Source organism: Nerophis ophidion, linkage group LG01 (assembly GCF_033978795.1).
Source record: "Nerophis ophidion isolate RoL-2023_Sa linkage group LG01, RoL_Noph_v1.0, whole genome shotgun sequence".
Lineage (NCBI taxonomy): Eukaryota > Metazoa > Chordata > Actinopteri > Syngnathiformes > Syngnathidae > Nerophis > Nerophis ophidion.
Genome location: NC_084611.1, coordinates 78,212,238 through 78,234,092, shown reverse-complemented (window position 1 = coordinate 78,234,092; position 21,855 = coordinate 78,212,238). Strand labels below are relative to the sequence as shown.

At 41.6% G+C, this 21,855-nt stretch overlaps 1 protein-coding gene across 1 annotated transcript in view; it reads left to right on the top strand.

The window, feature by feature from the left end:
- LOC133560173 (protein sidekick-1-like) overlaps positions 1-21,855 on the top strand; it is an 849,418-nt gene that overhangs the window by 715,282 nt on the left and 112,281 nt on the right. The window contains exons 21-23 of the mRNA XM_061912393.1: positions 3,403-3,594; positions 14,051-14,172; positions 14,245-14,357. Of these exons, the coding sequence (XP_061768377.1) occupies positions 3,403-3,594; positions 14,051-14,172; positions 14,245-14,357 (427 nt within the window). The remainder of the gene's footprint in view (positions 1-3,402; positions 3,595-14,050; positions 14,173-14,244; positions 14,358-21,855) is intronic.

Genomic DNA, 21,855 nt, shown 5'->3' with positions numbered 1-21,855 from the left:
TTCCTGTACCCATAGTCTTACTTCCTAACTTTCTCAAGAAAAAAAAATGACCAAAATTGTATTTTATAATATTTCAGAACAGGAAAACGACAAAACATTGATTTAATATTTGTAGTATTGTTAATGTACTGATACTATACTTGATATTGATTCAATTGACATCTGGATCGATCGCCCCTACCTTACATTGAAGCTTTAGCGTTTAGCTTCTTGTGCTGTCCTGCTCTGTGTGTGTAGCATACTAAGCCATTTTTTTTCTTCAAGTCTTCCTTTGATAACGGGACGTGGAAGAAAATGTGTTTATTTTTCATTATTATGGTGGGGATTAGTATCTTTTAACCACTGTGACAGGTTTCCAGCCGTCATCGTGCGGTTTGTGTGGACCATCGATACAAGACGCATCGTAGCAGGTTTGACAGTTGTCTATTATTTCAATAAACATGGTTGCGTCACAGTCGGTCGCGCCGATTTCCAGCGCGACCTCCTTTGCTGCCCGTCTCGGCTCGCCTTTCGGTGGCCGGTGGCTTTGTCTTCCTCGCGGGCTCATCCTTCTTCTGGTCGCTCTCGTCGTCTCTCGCGGGTGTTTCTTCTCTGTCTTCTGCCCCGATCGCTCCTCCTTCTCCCTTCTTAAACTGCAGGAAAAGATGCAGGGATTGAGAGCAGGTGTGTGGTTTACGCACCTGACTCGGATTGCTGCAGCATCGCTTCATACGTGCCCCGCCTCTCCGCTCCTCCGCACACTCCGTCCCCCTGGCCGCCATCTTGAGTAGGACCGCGTTTTGTCCTACCCCGCTGTCGGGCCGTCGGCTCCACCTCTCCACAATCACGTTTTGTCAAACATATATCAACGTTGTTGCCCGCGGGTAAACTGGGTAGCATATGGCACTCCGACAAAGCTTAAGCTATTGTTACTAGAACAATCTACAAGGTTAATATATTTGGCATCTCTTTCCTACACTCCATTTATCTGCTTTCTTTTGTATTTGAAGTATTAATTACAAATATGTATTGTTGCATTTGAAACAATCGTATTGTTAATAATAGAGGTAATTATTGTTATTATTCATTATCAATAGTGCTATTTCTATTGGTATTTGAATTGCTCCATTTGTAGTAATAATTTTCATTGTCATTTCTGTATTTTATTTTATTTTTTGAATGACTGCTACTTTGCTATCACTTTTACCATCATATTTGTACTTATCATATTTGCTGATGTTATTCTGTTGTTGTTGTTATCGTTATTGTTGTGTTTGCTGTTGTTGTTGTTGTTGTCTCTCTGTCTTATCCCCCGCTTGTCCTCGCAATCTCCCCTTCTGGCTTCCTTTTTTTTCTTCTTTCTATTACCTTCTTCTCCGGTCCGGCTGCACCAAATATTGATTTAAATCCATTTAATAAAGTCGAATACAAATAAGGCAACAAGAGAAGTATTGCACACTTCTCTTTTGTAAAGTAACTATCTACAGTTGATATGGGCATCTATATCAACAATATGATCTGCCTGAGTAGCTGGACAGGACAAAAAAAAAAAAGTATCTTAGAAGTGACTCGGCAATGTTGATAGACAACACATTCAATGCAGCTTGTTCTTTAAGTAAAGTCAGTGTTCTGGCAATTCAACTTGTGCAAGTGTGTAACAAGTAATATGGAAATGGGAATATGTTTAGCTGAGTGTGCATCCATTTTGAAGGAATCTTTCACGTGAGTACAATCTTTAGCATTTTAACCCTGGGAGACAGCTGGGTTTGGCAACTCGTTAGCCAATCAGTTGAAATAGGCAAATATGGGCCCTTGATCCGATCCTATAATCAGGATCGGGGAATCTCCAGTATGCACAAAGTAGGAATAGTAAACTAGATTTATATCTCGCATAGGCTTTATATCCTATAGCTATTCAACTACATAATGAAGAGAGCCACAGTTTTAAGAGCCCAATGGCTTAGGGGCCAGACATTGAAATGTGGATGTTTCGTCAGAAAGTGCCTCCGCGGGTTATATTCTGTTGAGACTGCTTTTACTTAATTGCAAAGTAAACACATTGGCTTTCATGCTGCACTGTCAATAAATTAATTATTCCGCCCTCGCCACTCATTTCCAATCAGTTAAAAGCACGACAAAAACAACAACAGAAGCTCCAGACGTTTTGTTTAGGACTGATAGGTAGGTAGGTCTTTATTGTCATTGCACACAAGTACAACGGAACTTTTGTTTTCAGCACAAACCTGTTCAAGATTAGACAAACAAACAGTGTACAGGGTTACAGAACAAGAACGCATAAGGCGCCCCGTAAAAAATGGGAAAAAGGTAAACGCTGGGGAGGGATGAGTAAAAAAATACAATCCGGACTGGGTTCCTAAGGGGGCCCAGTTCGGAGTGAGAAAAAACCTCCATAGCAAAGCACATATATATATATTACAACATACATTTTGAGATATCTAGAAACAGAGGGAAGGTAGTTCTAGGTCATGGTGGTAGGTCGCAGCTCTCAGGCGCTGACCATCCATTTATCACCCCTATGGGATTTGCGTCGAGGGCATCTGATTAGGGGACTGGGGGGTGTATGTGTGGCGTATATTTTTTTTGTGGATGTGTGTGTGTGTGTGTGTGTGTGTGTGTGTGTGTGTATAAGCCCATAGTGTGTCTGTTCCACGGCCTTGATGTATTTGCCGTCGCTAGTCCAAAGTCCACAACAACATTGAAATAATGTTGAATTTTCAACCATTTCTGATAATGAATCAACCGTGATTCACCTGCAGTATATCATCAACATAGAAATACTGTAACATTGAATTCTTAACAAATTCTGACATTGACAAACATTAATTAAACTATATGAACAGTAGCCATATTGAAGACAAAAGTCAAAACCGGTCACATGGTTGCAATAGTGCAAAACACACGCACAATTCCACTTCCACTCCTAACTCCACTGTACTGTGTACCCCACATTCACCTGCCACCTAAAACACTTGGGATCACAGTGAAGTGACTCAAGGCCGTACATCTGGTTTTCACACACAGCCGAGTGTGAGAGGGCTTATTCAATCAAGGGCATCTCACGCATTATTCTTTCATCCTCTGCCTCACAGCGGGCAGGGGCCTTACATTCTCTCCTGGGCTTCACGCACGCACACACACACACACACACACACACACACACACACACACACACACACACACACACACTCACACACACACACACACACACACACACACACACACACACACACACCTTTGAAGGTGCCGGAGTGTGATGCATGGCTGTGAAGATGTGATGGGACGGACAAGGATTTAGACTGCAGCTGCCCTTCCCGTACGCTTGCTTCATTTCTGTCCCTGTCACTCCACAATGTTGTGCAGGTGCACCATTTTAAAACCCAATGTTTACTCCTCGTCCCACAGGCTACACGCTGTGCTGGGAGGTTTCCGGCGTGCAGTCGAGGCGTGAGGAGCGCGCCCTGTCCAACTCCACGCTTCAGTACCAGCTCACGGGCCTCACCTCCACAACCATGTACACGCTGAAGGTGGCCGCGCTCACTGCTGCTGGACGGGGCGTGGTCACCTCATCCAATATCTCCACGGGAGTCCCTCCAGGTATGACTAACAAGTTCACAAAAATAACACAAGAAAGCGGAAACAATACTCAGAGAATACATGTTTGAGGTATTGTGTGATTTTTTTTCAGTGTTACAGTAATCCCGAATCTTACCCAACTATTTTAGGCACACACATTATTTTGTACCATTTATAAGGATTCTCTAAATGTGGCATAGCGAGAAATCTCTAATAGAAAATACTGTTGGGAATTACCCTACTACCCAAAAAACAGACTTTATGGAGGATGTTTTTTGAGAAGTTTCATCCCAGTCTTTTTACTCTTTCTCTGCAGGGAATCAATTCCTGCCTCATACTTGGAACACAACTTTGAGAAATCAAAAACATTGAGGAACACTACTGAAAAAATATAAAATAGTGTATTTTGCCACAACTTCCAGCTACAATACCCCTTTATCTAATTAAAACCCACTATAGATTATAATTTGTTCGTACATCAGTCGAGGAAAATGATCAAACTACATAAATAACATACTGTAATTTGACTTTGATCTATTTTTTTTTCATCTTGATAGGTTGAAAATGAACACGAGTGAGTTGACTGATGTACATTATTGCATAATTTATTTAGAAAATATAAATAACGACAAATAAAGATAGAATACTATTAACCGTAACATAGTGTATAAGTGTAAAAAAAAAAAATAATAAGATTTATACAATTTCAGATTTATTTTCAAACAAAGAAAATAATCATAAGTTGTCTTTGGGAGTAGATTTTTCTCCATGTGGACCCCGATTGAAAATTAGTTTGACACCCCTGCACTATACTATATGTATGTATATATAGATGTATACATACATATTACATATATGTATGTAATGTATACATACGTATGTATACATATATATATATATATATATGTGTGTGTGTGTGTGTGTGTATATATATACATACATATACATATATATATATATATATATAGATGTATGTATACATACCTATATACATGTATGTATTTATATATGTATATGTATGTATATATATACACACACACACACATATATATATATATATATGTGTGTGTGTGTGTATATATATACATACATGTACATATATATATACATACATGTATATAGGTATGTATACATACATCTATATATATATATATATATATATATATATATATATATATATATATATATACACAGTATATATACATACATACATATATATGTATATATATCTATATATATATAGATATATATATATATATGTGTGAATAATGCGGTGTACACCCTGGACAAGTCGCCACCTCATCACAGGGCCAACATAGATAGACAGACAACATTCACACTCACATTCACACACTAGGGTCAATTTTTAGATATGTATGCATTGGGGTTGTAAGGATTATCGGTACTAATAAAGTATCGCGCTATTAATCAATTGAAATCGGTACTGTACCCCCTTTAAAAAGTACCAGTACCGTTCTTTCAGCGGTGACTACAGAGCCGAGGCGTATGATGTTGAGTGTGTCAAGACGCATACACAAAGTGCATACAAGTAATAACACCTGGAGAAGAAAAATTGCAAAAAAACTGCAATTCTACTTGTTAATATAGAGGGTGCGTGAAGCACAATATGGAGGTATTTGGACTTCAAAACTAACAATAAAGGTGACGCTTTAAACAAGGAGGCACCACGTCGCAATTACTGTTTAACACCTTTCCTGCTTGTCGCCTCCCAGAGGAAAAAGCACAGGAAACGTTCCCTCCAGGACCGATGTATTGTGAGGGTAACACCTTTCCCTTCACAATAGGTCCGTAAAGCTCCGCTCTTAGGCCGGAATGACGAAGCCGTCAATTAGTTACAACTTGGTCACTTTATTTCTAAATTCCACAGGGCACAACCGGACATCCACCATGCTATTAACACTCCTGCACATGTTAGCGCTACCTCTCCTAACTTGCCCACTCAGTTACTCCCGTCACTCGCCCCACATACTGCCATTCGTAAAGGAGAACACACACATTTATGCTACTTCCACAACAGCCAAATGTGGCGATTAGTATTGCAACCTTTGTTTCAAACTTAGGTGAACATTTAAATAATGGCAATTACATTTAGAATTAGAATCCATTAAAAATAAAGAAAAACGTGTTCCTTGTCTTACATCGGTAATGTGTATGGTGTGTATTAAAGCCATAACCACGGTTGTCAAGGCGTGGACTATGGTGTGTTTTTTTTTTCCCGTGGTGCAAAGCGATTGGACCGGACACGACGTGAAGGTGTTGACATATTTTAATTGTACTATAAACAGGAACAAACGAAAGGCGCTCACAAAGGAGGTTCAAGACTTTGCTATGAAAAACAAAAACTCGCACAATGGGAGAACTATGAACATAAAACAAAACTTACAAACTATGGCATGAAAAACTTACTTGGACCGAGAAAGAGCATGGGTCATCGGCATGGATAACATGAGGTGATAGAGGGTGATGTCGCCAGGCTGACTGCCTGGCAACTACAGGCTTAAATAGTGCTGTGGTGCTTGAGAACAGGTGCGTGAGTCCAAATGAACCAGGTGCGTGACATGACAGGTGAAAACTAATTAGTAGTCATGGAAACTAAAACCAGGGTGCGCAAACAACAGGATCTAATGGAGCCAAAAACAAAACAGAACATAACTAAACAGAACATGATCACAAAGACATGACAACGGTGAACTCTCATGGTAAATGGGTTGTACTTGTATAGCGCTTTTCTACCCCTTTTTAGGCACTGATTTTATAGTTTAGTACGTCTCTTTGTGCAATTTTTACTTTCCACCCACAGTCTGAATGCCTTTATATGTATATAGTATAATATTTAAACAACACATTCAAAACATTCGTTCTCAGGACTGGACTGTGCACCTCCTTTTGCACTATTTTTACTTTGTTTCCTTCCTATGTTTTGCATATTTGTAGACTGTCGCGCTGATACTGGAGTTGTTTTTAATCTCATTGTACCTGTGTATATTGACAATAAAAGGCATTCTATTCTGTTGGCAAAATTCAATTTTGGACATTTCCTGAAAGTTTTGTGGAAACCTACCAGTAAAATCTGGAGTTATTTTGCTCACTGACAAACAAAAAGAGGCAAACCCCGGCCATCGTGTGTATTTAATAACATGGAAACACAACATTCTGCACTGCAGGGAGTGTGAGACTGTAAAAAGGAGAAAAGTGAAACTCAGCTCATGGAACTATTTTTTGTCTGCGCCCACATTTTCTGATGACTAACTCATGCAAAAAGCAGGAAGCGTGAAAGCCAGATGAATCCAGACGGTTCTGAGATCCCCAGAATAGTCGTTAATTCATGAAAGCGAAGACACGGTCCAATGGATTAAAGAATCTCAAACGGAACAAAAGAATGAAAGATTCCTCGATTGATATTTTGTTTCTGTATTAATGCATTCGTGGACGCCACTGCTTTTGATCGTTAATCACAGTCACCCAGCTGCTGTCATCATTTCCTGCTTAGAGTTGTCTTGTTGTTTTGTTGACTGCCATCCAAGCATGTTGCAGAATTTCAAAATCACTTCCAACGCTCTCGCTTCTCTTAAATGTTTCCCAGACATTTTTATTGAAAACATTTTCCAAATCCGTACTGTGCCAGTTTTCAGACAGACAAAAAATATGATGGTGATGGTGCGGCAGAATTGGACGGATTATAGAGCGGATCGCCTGACAGCACTTAGACCATCCACAGATATCAAGTATGAAGTGAACACAATCTGAAGTGCTCGGTCTTGTTGAGACCGAGCGAGGCGATTTCCTGCCAAGTGGATTGTAAGAGTTTTTTTTCTTTCGCTCTCCTATTTTGAGAGTTGACATTTTATTAACGGAAACAAGCTCCTACATATTTTGTCTTTTGGCAATGTTCTGCCTGCCAGGCATATTTCTAGTAGCTGTCAGTGAAGAAACCCTGTGCATTTTTCTTCGACACGAGCAAATTCAAAACACATCATTACTTGATGATGCATTCCAGCGAGTAAGCATCTAAAAAATACTAGATTTGCTGCTCTGAATGCCAATCAACTAATAAATAAATAACCCACGCAATTAACAACTGGCAGAAAACTAACCCATTACTGGTAAAAAAAAAAAGAAATATACATATATATAAACACAGTGGGGCAAAAAAGTATTAAGTCAGCCACCGATGGTGCAAGTTCTCCCACTTAAAATGATGACAGAGGTCTGTAATTTTCATCATAGGTACACTTCAACTGTGAGAGACAGAATGTGAAAAAAAAATCCAGGAATTCACATTGTAGGAATTTTAAAGAGTTTATTTGTAAATTATGCTGAAAATAAGTATTTGGGCAACCGTTCGAAACTCTCACTGATGGAAGGAGGTTTTGGCTCAAAATCTCACGATACATGGCCCCATTCATTCTTTCCTTAACACGGATCAATCGTCCTGTCTCCTTAGCAGAAAAACAGCCCCAAAGCATGATGTTTCCACCCCCATGCTTCATAGTAGTTATGGTGTTCTTGGGATGCAACTCAGTATTCTTCTTCCTCCAAACACGACGAGTTGAGTTTATACCAAAATGGATACATGGATGATACAGCAGAGGATTGGGAGAATGTCATGTGGTCAGATGAAACCAAAATAGAACTTTTTGCTCAAGGACACAACGGACGTGACTAGGTTGGTAGAAGCTGGGGATTGAACCAGGAACCTTCAGGTTGCTGGTACGGCCACGTCGTCCCACACAACCATTGTCAGTACATTTCCCACCATGAGCTTGCAGGGAACTCACTGCCTTTCTGCGCTGGCAGCCACAATGGCGGCTCGACCACATTGATGCCCTCCCCTTCGTCATTATCGCCGTGGAGATGGAGCAATTAACGAGGGTTGGACATGATTAACGAGGCCCGTAGCCCGCAGTTGTCTGGCCTTAATGAACTTACGTTGCAGTGCGCGTTCAATTCATCTCTCCCCGCCAGACATGTCCCTTCTGCACCTTGCATCACATACATCTCAACAGAAGAGCGCTTAGTCATGGAGAGATTTGCAGCATCCCCCCCCCCCGGAAGGCAAAGAAGAAGATTGAAAATACCTTTATTTTATTTTTTTTTCATTTTTTGGGGGGCTCCCTTCACATAAGTCCTTTTTGAGTATGCGCTTGCCCAGACCTCGGGTGGTCATTTCCATGGTGATGACAGCCAGAAGGTGCAACAAATTGACTCACAGTATTCCAATCACAGGTTTAATCACACTCGGTGTTCATTTGCACATGCTGAGGATTTACAACCTGACCTGAGTGCTTGAAGAAGCTCTACTTCTACTTACTTTTAGTAAGTAGAAGTTCGTCTTTCTCATGAAGCACCAGAGCTTGAGGTTGTTGTGGACAAAATGGGTCATTTGTACGTGTCCCTGCCTCGTCTGACCACTATTGTCATTATTTATTCCATTATATTTCCACATAGAAAGCGCAAGCCGTCTTGGGGGAGGTCTCGTTAGCACCTCTATAATCTAATATACTGGTATTAGCATTAAAATCTCCACTACTGTGGATCAGAATGGAGAGATTTATTCATACGCTGCGTTTCAGGCATTATGCACGCTGACAAATAGTGGTCCCGGCGAGATTAATAGCATGGTTCCAACTCTTTTTTTGCGTTTTCTTTCTTGTTCAGTTTAACCATGCACAAATTGCTACGCCTTAGAACTGCCCTCACATAATGAACAGAAGTCTCCTACCAGGTGGATACATCATCGTCATTTTTTTTACAATGGCTCTGTTGAAATCAGAATAAAAAGACATAGAAGACGTGTTTGAAATACCTTATGGAAGGGGTGTCAAACGTACGGACCACGGGCCGGATCAGGTCCACGAACAGGTTTTATCCGGCCCGCGGGATGAGTTTGCGAAGTATAAAAATGAGCAGAAATGTTTTAATGAAAGAAACGGCTGTTCTCAATGTGTCCACTGGATGTTGCAATATCAATTATTTTTTATCTTTGTAAATGATGCTACATATGTAAAAAAAAACAATAAACCACATGATGTTAGCGCACCAATCGAGGAAAATGATCAAACTACATAAATAACGTTCTGGAATTTGATTCTGATATGATTTTTTTTATCTTGGTAGATTGAAAATGAACACAAATAGTTGACTGATGAACATTATCACATACAAACCCCGTTTCCAGATGAGTTGGGAAATTGTGTTAGATGTAAATATAAACGGAATACAATGATTTGCAAATCATTTTCAACCCATATTCAGTTGAATATGCTACAAAGACAACATATTTGATGTTCACACTGATAACCATTTTTTTTTTTTTGCAAATAATCATTAACTTTAGAATTTGATGCCAGCAACACGTGACAAAGAAGTTGGGAAAGGTGTCGATAAATACTGATAAAGTTGAGGAATGCTAATCAAACACTAATATGGAACATCCCACAGGTGTGCAGGCTAATTGGGAAAAGTTGGGTGCCATGATTGGGTATAAAAGAAGCTTCCATGAAATGCTAAGTAATTCATAAACAAGGATGGGGCGAGGGTCACCAATTCGTAAACAAATTGTCGAACAGTTTTAGAACAACATTTCTCAACGAGCTATTGCAAGGAATTTAGGGATTTTACCATCTACGGTCAGTAAAATCATCAAAAAGTTCAGAGAATCTGGAGAAATCACTGCACGTAAGCAGTGATATTACGGAATTTTGACCCCTCAGGCGGTACTGCATCAAAAACCGACATCAATGTGTAAAGGATATCACCACATGGGCTCAGGAACACTTCATGAAACCACTGTCAGTTACTACAGTTGGTCGCTACATCTGTAAGTGCAAGTTAAAACTCTACTATGCAAAGCCAAACCCATTCATCAACAATACCCTGAAGCGCCGCGGGCTTGGCTGGGCCCGAGCTCACCTAAGATGGACTGATGCAAAGTGGAAAGGTGTTCTGTGGTCTGACGAGTCCACATTTCAAATTATATTTGGAAACAGAGGACGTGGTGTCCTCCGGAACAAAGAGGAAAATAACCATTTGGATTGTTATAGGCACAAAGTTGAAAAGCCAGCATCTGTGATGGTATGGGGGTGTATTAGTGCCCAAGGCATGGGTAACTTACACATCTGTGAAGGCACCATTAATGCTGGATGGTACATACAGGTTTTGGAGCAACATGTGTTGCCATCCAAGCAACATTATCATGGACGCCCCTGCTTATTTCAGCAAGACAATACCAAGTCACTTGTCACAACAGCGTGGCTTCATAGTAAAAGAGTGCGGGTACTAGACTGGCCTGCCTGTAGTGCAGACCTGTCTCCCATCGAAAATGTGTGGCGCATTATGAAGCGTAAAATACGACAGTGGAGACCCCGGACTGTTGAACGACTGAAGCTCTACATAAAACAAGAATGGGAAAGAATTCCACTTTCAAAGCTGTAATGACACCAAGTACAAACCCCTTCATTGTTTACCTGTTTCTCACCTTTCTTGTAAGGGGTGCCGGAAGTTGGCAGACCCGTCAGCAATCCTGTTCTGTCTCCCTGTAATGTTTGTCTGATCTTGAATGGGATTGTGCTGAAAATGTTAATTTCCCCTCAGGGATTAATAAAGTATTTCTGATTCTGATTCTGTATCGAGTCAATACTACTAAGATTACAGCAATATTTTTTATCATCAAAAAATCTTTTTTCGTTTTTTTATTTTTATTATATATATTATGTTTATAAACTCAGGAAATATGTCCCTGGATACATGAGGACTTTGAATATGACCAATGTATGATCCTGTAACTACTTGGTTTCGGATTGATACCCAAATTTGTGGTATCATCCAAAACTAATGTAAAGTATCACACAACAGAAGAATAAGTTATTATTACATTTTAACAGAAGTATAGATAGAACATGATAAAACAGAAAATAACCTGCTAGTAAATGAACAAGTAGATTAATAATCAATTTTCTACCATTTGTCCTTAATAATGTTGACAAAATAATAGAATGATAAATGACACAATATGTTACTGCTAGTGATGGGTCCGGCAACACCGATGCATCGGCGCATGCGTCGAATTCATAAAGCGAAACCCTGTGTCGGTGCGCGTACCGCTCTTAGAAAGTCACGTGACCGATACGCAAACTGTGTCGCACTGGCACCTGCGCGCCAAACTGTGTTTATAAGGAAGCACATCTGTCAACGAGATGCTGCTGCCAACAGAATCGCTGCACTTCTGTCGTTGGTCATTTGTCATTTATCGTCGTCGGAGATCATTTCCGCCGTGTGGGAATATTTTTATCATATATCGGAAAAAAAGGTGTGTGTTCATTTCCTTCTCGTTTCATCCTTTTCTCTCAAAGTTTCTAGCATTGTCCCACCCACACAACCATCCTATTGGTTGCTCAGTTGGTAGAGTGGAGGCCTGTAGTTGTTCATGCTGAGTTCCTTAGGGCAGTGTTTCTCAACCTTTTTTCAGTGATGTACCCCCTGTGAAAATGTTTTTAATTCAAGTACCCCCTAATCAGAGCAAAACATTTTTGGTTGGAAAAAAGAGATAAAAAAGTAAAATACAGCACTATGTCATCAGTTTCTGATTTATTAAATTGTATAACAATGCAAAATATTGCTCATTTGTAGCGGTATTTCTTGAACTATTTGGAAAAAAAGATACAAATATAACTAAAAACTTGTTGAAAAAAAAACAAGTGATTTGATTATAAATAAAAAAATGTACACATAGAAGTAATCATCAACTTAAAGTGCCCTCTTTGGGGATTGTAATAGAGATCCATCTGGATTCATGAACTTAATTCTAAACATTTCTTCACAAAAAAAACTAATCTTTAACATCAATATTTATGGAACATGTCCAAAAAAAAACCTAGCTGTCAACACTGTTGTATTTTTTTTTCACAGTTTATGAACTTACATTCATATTTTGTTGAAGTATTATTCAATAAATGTATTTATAAGCTGAGATAGGCACCAGCGCCCCCCGCCACCCCAAAGGGAATAAGCGGTAGAAAATGGATGGATGGATGGATTTTTGAATTGTTGCTATTTTTAGAATATTTTTGAAAAATCTCTCGTACCCCCAGGGGTACTCGTACCCCCATTTGAGAACCGCTGCCTTAGGGCACTTGTTTAAATCCAGCTCGAACCCATTACATTTTTACCATGAATTGATTAATGTGGACCCCGATTCCACCGGCTTCACGGTGGGAGAGGGGTTAGTGCGTCTGCCTCACAATACGAAGGTCCTGCAGTCCTGGGTTCAAATCCAGGCTCGGGATCTATCTCTGTGGAGTTTGCATGTTCTCCCCGTGAATGCGTGGGTTCCCTCCGGGTACTCCGGCTTCCTCCCACCTCCAAAGACATGCACCTGGGGATAGGTTGATTGGCAACACTAAATTGGCCCGAGTGTGTGAAGGTGAGTGTGAATGTTGTCTGTCTATATGTGTTGGCCCTGCGATTAGGTGGCGACTTGTCCAGGGTGTACCCCGCCTTCTGCCCGATTGTAGCTGAGATAGGCGCCAGCGCCCCCCGCGACCCCGAAAGGGAATAAGCGGCAGGAAATGGATGGATGGATGGATGGACCCCGATTTAAACAAGTTGAAAAACTTATTGGGGTGTTACCATTTAGTTGTCAATTGTACGGAATATGTACTGAACTGTGCAATCTACTAATAAAAGTTTCAATCAATCAATCATGTTCACATTATTTATTGACTGTATCTAAAAAAAGATAAAAATATATATTTTATTTAAATGAAGATATGAAACAATCCTAAATGAAATACAATGACTTGATTTATATTATTGTATATACTAGGTCATAAAATCAGTGTCAGTTGAGTCGGTCCATAGGTTGCCTGTAGGGATTTTTAATGTCCAGCAGATGTCAGTATTTAGTGACACAGTATCGACACAGTATCAATACAGTTTTGCAATGTGTCAAAACGATACATGCCACCTCATCAACCAATCACTAGTTACTGCATATGTCAGCAGCTAAATTAGGAGCCTGTGTTTGCTTACTTACTACTAAAAGACAAGTTGTCTTGTATGTTCACTATTTTATTTAAGGACAAACTTGCAATAACAAACATCTGTTTAATGTACCCAAAGATTTGTTGTTAAAATAAAGCCAATAATGCCATTTTTTGTGGTCCCCTTTATGTAGTATCGAAATACATTTTGGTACCAGTAATGGTACCAAAATATTGGTATCGGGACAACACGAATGTAACGTCATATTTTCTTCCGCTATTCAAACTTGCAATAACAAACATTTGTTTAATGTACCCTAAGATTTGTTGTTAAAATAAAGCCAATAATGCCATTTTTTGTGGTGCCCTTTATGTAGTATCGAAATACATTTTGGTACCAGTAATGGTACCAAAATATTGGTATCGGGACAACACGAATGTCACGTTATATTTTCTTCTGCTATTCTTCTCTGCAGAGCTTCCTGGCGCTCCCTCCAACTTGGTCATCTCCAACATCAGCCCCCGCACCGTCACGCTCCGGTTCCGTCCTGGTCCTGACGGGAAGACCGCCATATCACGATGGATAGTGGTGGGCCAGGTGAGCACAGCGCGCACGTCTCTGATCTTTTGGAAGAGGAGAATGACGCGGCGTCCTCGTCCGCGCTTACAGGTGGTGAAGGAGGATGGCGAGGAGGATGCGTGGCGGGTTGTTTACCAGCTTGATAACCAGCTGGGCGCTGACACGCTGGAGATCCCCAACCTCTCACCCTTCACTAAGTACAGGTCAGCAGCAGACACACACAAATTATGCACGGACTCACACACACACATACACACACTCCCAAATGTTACTCTCTGCCAGTTTTTGCTGTACTGCAAGCCTCGGGTGAAGTTCGATAAATCACACCGACAGTTCCATAAGAGACTATTTTTGTTTGTCAGCACCTTCGCAGCTGCTGCATGCAGATCCTCATTACCCTCCCGCAAATAGCGGGGAGGAGGAGAAGGAAGGCGGTAAAGAACGGCAAGCGAGGTGGGGATCGTGATGAGCGGCCAGGGGAAGGAAGGCGATGAGGAAAGGAGGTTGTTAATGAGTAGACAAAGGAGTGAAACAAGGAGAGGGTGGGGGTTGCGTGATACTTATGATATTGAACTATAGTCGAAAAACAAACACATTCTGTATGTTTATTTATTCTCATTTATAAATAACCGTTTAACCAGCTTAATGGCCCTTGAATCCACTTAATTCATAACTATGTTAAGCTTCCTAAGTGAGGAAAAATGGTCACGCTCAAAAATGTGTTCTAAGTAAGTCATTTTTATTTTCTTAATGCTTTACAATCCTCACTAGAGTCGGACATATCCATAGATATAAAGTTGTATATTTTTGCAACCTCGCGACTCCAAAGGGGAATAAGCGGTAGAAAATGGATGGGTGGATGGATGGATACATTTGAAATGGGTTTTTTTATGTCTTAAAATCTTTTATTTTTTTATCAAAGGTGAAATGTGACTTAAGAGTTAATGGAGTTTGGAGCACTTTAACTTTTCTAGGGGTGTCACAATCCAATATTGGTATCAGATATCGGTGAGGATATCGGTGAGCAGTTTGAACATGGAGGGGCAGAGTGTTCCAGAGCTTAGGGCCGACCACAGAGAAGGCCCTGTCTCCCCCTGGTCTTAAGTCTGGTCTTGGGCACCACGATCTGGAACTGGCTCTTGGACCTCAGAGCGCGCGCAGGAATGTAAATTTGGATGAGGTCCGAGATATATTGAGGTGCCAGTCCATGTAAAGATTTAAAAACAAACAGCAATGTTTTAAAATCATTTCTAAAATGAACAGGGAGCCAGTGCAAAGTCTGAAGAATTGGGGTTATAAACCATCCCAAGCGGAGTCGGATCAGCAGCGTAGAGATGTCCCCAACCGATACACAGGCAAGAGGTCCATCCTGGGTCCCGACTAGCGGCCCATCCTGGGTCCCGACTCTGGCCAGCCAGTACTTCATCCATGGCAATGAAAACACCAATGCACATCATAATGGCAGCTACGGTTTCCATCTTGCAGATCTAAAAAATGTATTTGGGATTGTCCAGCGGGCCAGATTGAAAAGCTTTATGGGCTGCATGTCACCACAGGGCCTTAAATTGCCCAGGTCTTCTCTAAAGTATTTGTAAGTAGTCGGCGAAAAGACGTATGACGGAGGTAACCAGAGGTCAGAACACAGAAAGTACATTACCCGAGAGGGCGTGGTTAAAGGATAGAGTTACCGAATTGGAGTTATATACATGCATTTTATATATTTTACATTACATTTTCAACGATAATAATGTCAGTATATTATCTACTAAAAATACTACAAATTCTGTGGTACATTACATTGGAAATGTCAGTGTCAAAAAGACAGCCAAAAGAGGTTGGTAGATGAGAATAAATGAAAAGGTAAATATAGTGTACAAATGCACACAATTGCAGAAAATGTAGTCTTGATTTTCAAAATGTTCTTTCGGGGTGTGCGTGGCAGCAATGCATGCTGATTGAAATTCCATCCATCTTCTTCCGCTTATCTGAGGTGGGGTCGCGGGGGCAACAGCCTAAGCAGGGAAACCCAGACTTCCCTCTCCCCAGCCACTTCGTCTAGCTCTTCCCGGGGGATCCCGAGGCGTTCCCAGGCCAGCCGGGAGACATAGTCTTCCCAACGTGTCCTGGGTCTTCCCCGTGGCCTCCTACCGGTTGGACGTGCCCTAAACACCTCCCTAGGGAGGCGTTCGGGTGGCATCCTGACCAGATGCCCGAACCACCTCATCTGGCTCCTCTCGATGTGGAGGAGCAGCGGCTTTACTTTGAGTTCCTCCCGGATGGCAGAGCTTCTCACCCTATCTCTAAGGGAGAGCCCCGCCACACGGCGGAGGAAACTCATTTCGGCCGCTTGTACCCGTGATCTTATCCTTTCGGTCATGACCCAAAGCTCATGACCATAGGTGAGGATGGGAACGTAGATCCACCGGTAAATTGAGAGCTTTGCCTTCCGGCTCAGCTCCTTCTTCACCACAATGGATCGGATCGGTACAACGTCCGCATTACTGAAGACGCCGCACCGATCCGCCTGTCGATCTCACGATCCACTCTTCCCCCACTCGTGAACAAGACTCCTAGGTACTTGAACTCCTCCACTTGGGCCAGGGTCTCCTCCCCCACCCGGAGATGGCATTCCACCCTTTTCCGGGCGAGAACCATGGAATCGGACTTGGAGGTGCTGATTCTCATTCAGGTCGCTTCACACTCGGCTGCGAACCGATCCAGTGAGAGCTGAAGATCCCGGTCGGATGAAGCCATCAGGACCACATCATCTGCAAAAAGCAGAAACCTAATCCTGCGGTCACCAAACCGGAACCCCTCAACGCCTTGACTGCGCCTAGAAATTCTGTCCATAAAAGTTATGAACAGAATCGGTGACAAAGAACAGCCTTGGCGGAGTTCAACCCTCACTGGAAATGTGTTCGACTTACTGCCGGCAATGTGGACCAAGCTCTGACACAGATCGTACAGGGAGCGAACCGCCACAATAAGACAGTCCGATACCCCATACTCTCTGAGCACTCCCCACAGGACTTCCCGAGGGACACGGTCGAATACCTTCTCCAAATCCACAAAGCACATGTAGACTGGTTGGGCAAACTCCCATGCACCCTCAAGAACCCTGCCGAGAGTATAGAGCTGGTCCACAGTTCCACGACCAGGACGAAAACCACACTGTTCCTCCTGAATCTGAGGTTCGACTATCCGGCGTAGCCTCCTCTCCAGTACACCTGAATAAACCTTACCGGGAAGGCTGAGGAGTGTGATCCCACGATAGTTGGAACACACCCTCCGGTCCCCCTTCTTAAAGAGAGGAATCACAACCCCGGTCTGCCAATCCAGAGGTACCACCCCCGATGTCCACGCGATGTTGCAGAGTCTTGTCAACCAAGACAGCCCCACAGCATCCAGAGCCTTAAGGAACTCCGGGCGGATCTCATCCACCCCTGGGGCCTTGCCACCGAGGAGCTTTTTAACTACCTCACCCACCTCAGCCCCAGAAATAGGAGAGTCCACCACAGATTCCCCAGGCACTGCTTCCTCATAGTAAGACGTGTTAGTGGGATTGAGGAGGTCTTCGAAGTATTCCTTCTACCTATCCACAACATCCGCAGTTGAGGTCAGCAGAACACCATCCGCACCATACACGGTGTTGATAGTGCACTGCTTCCTCTTCCTGAGGCGGCGGACTGATTGAAATTGTACTATAATATTTTTTGGGGAAATTTATTTTTCTTAAATCATGCTCATGTCCCTGAAAGAGTTGCTTCTCCAGCGAACACACAATTTGCAGCTTTTTTATATTTCTATTGATGAATGTCTAACATCAAGATATTATTTTGATGGCTTCGGCTGGCGTTATCTACACATTCTGCTTGAGTATGGTGCAAATTATTGTGGCAGTGCTACTGTACTAGTCATGTTTGACAACGGCTCCTTTCTTTAATTGTATCTCTTTTCCCGCTTCTTCTACTCCTCACTGTCCTTCACATTCATTTTCTTCTTTCCCATCATGGCAAAAACAAAGTTATGTCTCATTAACTATTACCGTTTTTTACGAACTGTAGCCCGCACCAGTTTATTAGTCGCACCCACTAAATTTTGGTGAAAATAATGTTTCCATGGTGGCGACTTGTCCAGGGTGTACTACGCCTTCCGCCCGATTGTAGCTGAAATAGTCGCCAGGGCCCCCGCGACCCCAAAGGGAATGAGCGGTAGAAAAATGGATGGATGGATAATGTTTCCATATATTAGCCTCACTAGACTATAAGCCGCAGATACAGTATATAAGTTACGACATTAGTTATTTACACAAAAAGATTATATACATTTTTATTTACATACCTTAAATGTCTCCAAGCGGTCTCTGCAACACGGCAGTAAAACAGATGATCAGACAAAACAGAAGTCATCGTCATGGACCCACTAGCTGCGAAAGTTAGCTTTCCAATCAGCTAAACAGATTCAATAACTCCACAGTGACATTTTGGTGAATATACGGTGGAATTAGTAAAACTGAAACAATACAAAAATAATGCCATTGTGGCTTAATGATACCAACACAGATACTCATTACATTACATTACAATATGGTTGGTATTTTTTTATATTTTAGTCGAGTCATTTACAAACTGTAAACCTTGTAGGCTTTAAGCTACTGGGACATAGCAGCTACACAACAGCTAAGCACACTAAAGCACACTAGCTACACATACATAGTAAGTGTCCTTAATTTATTAACATTGCATGTAAATCAACACATTTGTCAATATAAGGACGTTCTCCAAGGCAGAAGCGTATTAGAAAGTATCCAGTAACAAAGGTGTCCGCATCGTTCAACTTACTGTGTCACAAGCTTACTTTAATGAATAAGCATGGCCACTAGTTGTAGCCATAAAACGAATAGCACTCCACTTTGACTTAGAGACACCATTAGCCCATTTCAGACAATTAATAATAGGTTAATGTTTTTATACCTACCATTGTTCTCTGTTTGACAAATGTTAAATAATCAAGCCTTTTCCAACATTCCACACTACAAAATATGTGGTATCGAGATCAATATCGGTATCGGCTAATACTTAAGGCTCTATTACCGATATCGTATCAGAAGGAAAACAATTGCATCGGTTACAAACAAAACCTTTATTACCAAAAACTGTGAAATACACAATCTTTAAACACACCCGTGGACACATCCCTCCGACAATCAGGTACTATTTAATCTCACTAAAACACTAGCAACACAATAGAAAGATAAGTAGTAAATGTGTCTAAAAACAGCTGAATCGCTCCCAATTCAATCGCCTTTTTTTTTTTTTCTAGTCCGTCACTCTAAATTTCCTCATCCACCAATCTTTCATCCTCACTTTCATCCTAATTGTCGCTTTATCGGTCCGAATAGCTCTTGCTGCTGGAGGCTCACATTATTAACAATGTAAGGATGTGAGGAGCCCTACAACCAGTGACGTCACGCGCACATCGTCTGCTACTTCCGGTAAAGGCAAGGCTTTTTTATAAGCGACCAAAAGTTGCAAACTTTATCGTCGATGTTCACGAATAATTCCTTTCAGCAAAAATATGGCAATGTCGCGAAATGATCAAGTATGACACATAGAATGGACCTGCTATCCCCGTTTAAGTGAGAAAATCTCATTTCAGTAGGCCTTTAACTTTTGAAACAAATTAAAGTGATTGGCGTCCAAAATGAAACCTCACACATCTCATTTTCCCAAACTCCTCCATCATGCAAGTGTAAAAAGAAGTAAACGGAATAACTTCAAAAATAACCAAAACACTCGACATTACCTTTAATAACAACTAATGACACATGCTGTGTGTCTTCTTCTCTCTCTTCGTCTCTTCTTTCCTTTGCTCTATTTTTTGGAGCAAACAAAAGGCATCATGTTTGGCAACTCGGGATGTAACAATATGAACATTTTATATCACGGTTATCACAACAATTATCAGCGTTACCGTTATTATCACGGTATTGTTTAATGTGCTCAAACAGCGCTTATAGACATACTAAAATAATGATGTTTTTTTTAAATTAATAGACGCATTGTTCGAATTGTTGTTAATGCTTCACGATAATGTTTTAGTCTGAGTCCCTGTTTTAATGGCTAAGATTTAATTGTTTTAAATATTAGTTTGTACTGTAGCACAAGTGCATACAAATAAAATGTATTCCATCCATCCATTTGCTACCGCTTATTCCCTTTTGGGGTCGCGGGGGGCGCTGGCGCCTATCTCAGCTATATCATTTATTATTTCAAGCGGGTGTTGTGATGTCCTACTCTTTAGCGGTCCTTGAACGCACAGTTAAAAAAACCTGTTGTCTCGTAGTCCTCTTATTATACAGCAATCTCTCTGTTCTAAGAGAGCACGGTTTGTAGGTTTAATGTGCGCAGTTGAATATCTGAGTTGTTCAGACAGCAATGTGTTTATAAAGTACCAATGATTGTCACACACACTAGGTGTGGTGAAATTTGTCCTCTGCATTTGACCCATCCCCTTCTTCACCCCCTGGGAAGTGAGGGGAGCAGTTGGGAGCAGTGGGCAGCAGCGGTGCCGCGCCCGGGAATCATTTATGTTGATTTAACCCCCAATTCCAACCGTTGATGCTGAGTGCCAAGCAGGGAGGTAATGGGTCCCATTTTTATAGTCTTTGGTATGACTCGGCCGAGATTTGAACTCACGACGTACCGATCTCAGGGTGGACACTCTAACCACTGGGCCACTGAATAGGTATACAGGTTTTTAATTGGGGTATGTCGCTTCTTAATTGGTGAAAGACGTTAATGTCTCTTGTTTTCATGTTAGCATTTAAGCTAGCGAGCTGGCAGCAGTCAGTATGTGAGTTTTTCAAATTGCAGTTATCGATTACATTTTTTTCTATCATTTATTTTAAAACGGTACAACTAACCCTCTGGAGTTTTACGGCAGTTATCCTTATTTCCGTTTATTGTTACAGCGTTTGTAACGTTCTAGTTTCATGTCACTTTCGGCCTGTTGTTCTCATAAATCCTGGGCGAGTTCCAATTGTGCAACCTCAGCGTTGTTCGACTTTAGGGGTTGCGCCGTGAAAAGATTTAACATCCAGTCTGCGTTTCACTCTTTCCATTCTCTCCTTCCTCAGTAAGCATGTGTGCACCGGTGCACTCGGCGGGATTATGTTGTCACATACAACACCACGGGGACATTAGATGAAGTGGCACACTTGTTTGTTATTTCTTATCACATTTCCAGCCCTCCTTTACACACCCATCGCTCCATCTCCCAAAATACCCATCACGGTGTGGCCGAGCGGTGGATGTCATCTCTCTTTCCACGCACTGACACCCCGCTTCAGTCCCAACCGCTCAGAGGCGTGGCTTAATTGGTTTCAGCAGGAAACGCTTCCCTGTGTATGTGTATGTATGTGCGCCGTCACATTTGTTGCACGTAGTCGCTGACACCACCGCGTAGCCGCCTCGCACCGTCTTTTTCACAGCTCTCACATAAAGCATGTCATGGGATGTGTTTATGCAGGTGTGATGTGTGTGAATTGCATTCTGTGTTTGCAATGCATGTTAAAGAGTGAAAACTGAATCTCTCTCATGAGGATCGAGGCACTGACTCTGAACAGGGAAAACAATGGAGACATTTGGTGGTGGAGTGTTAATAATACTGTAAGAACAATACGATGATTAAGTTTAACCT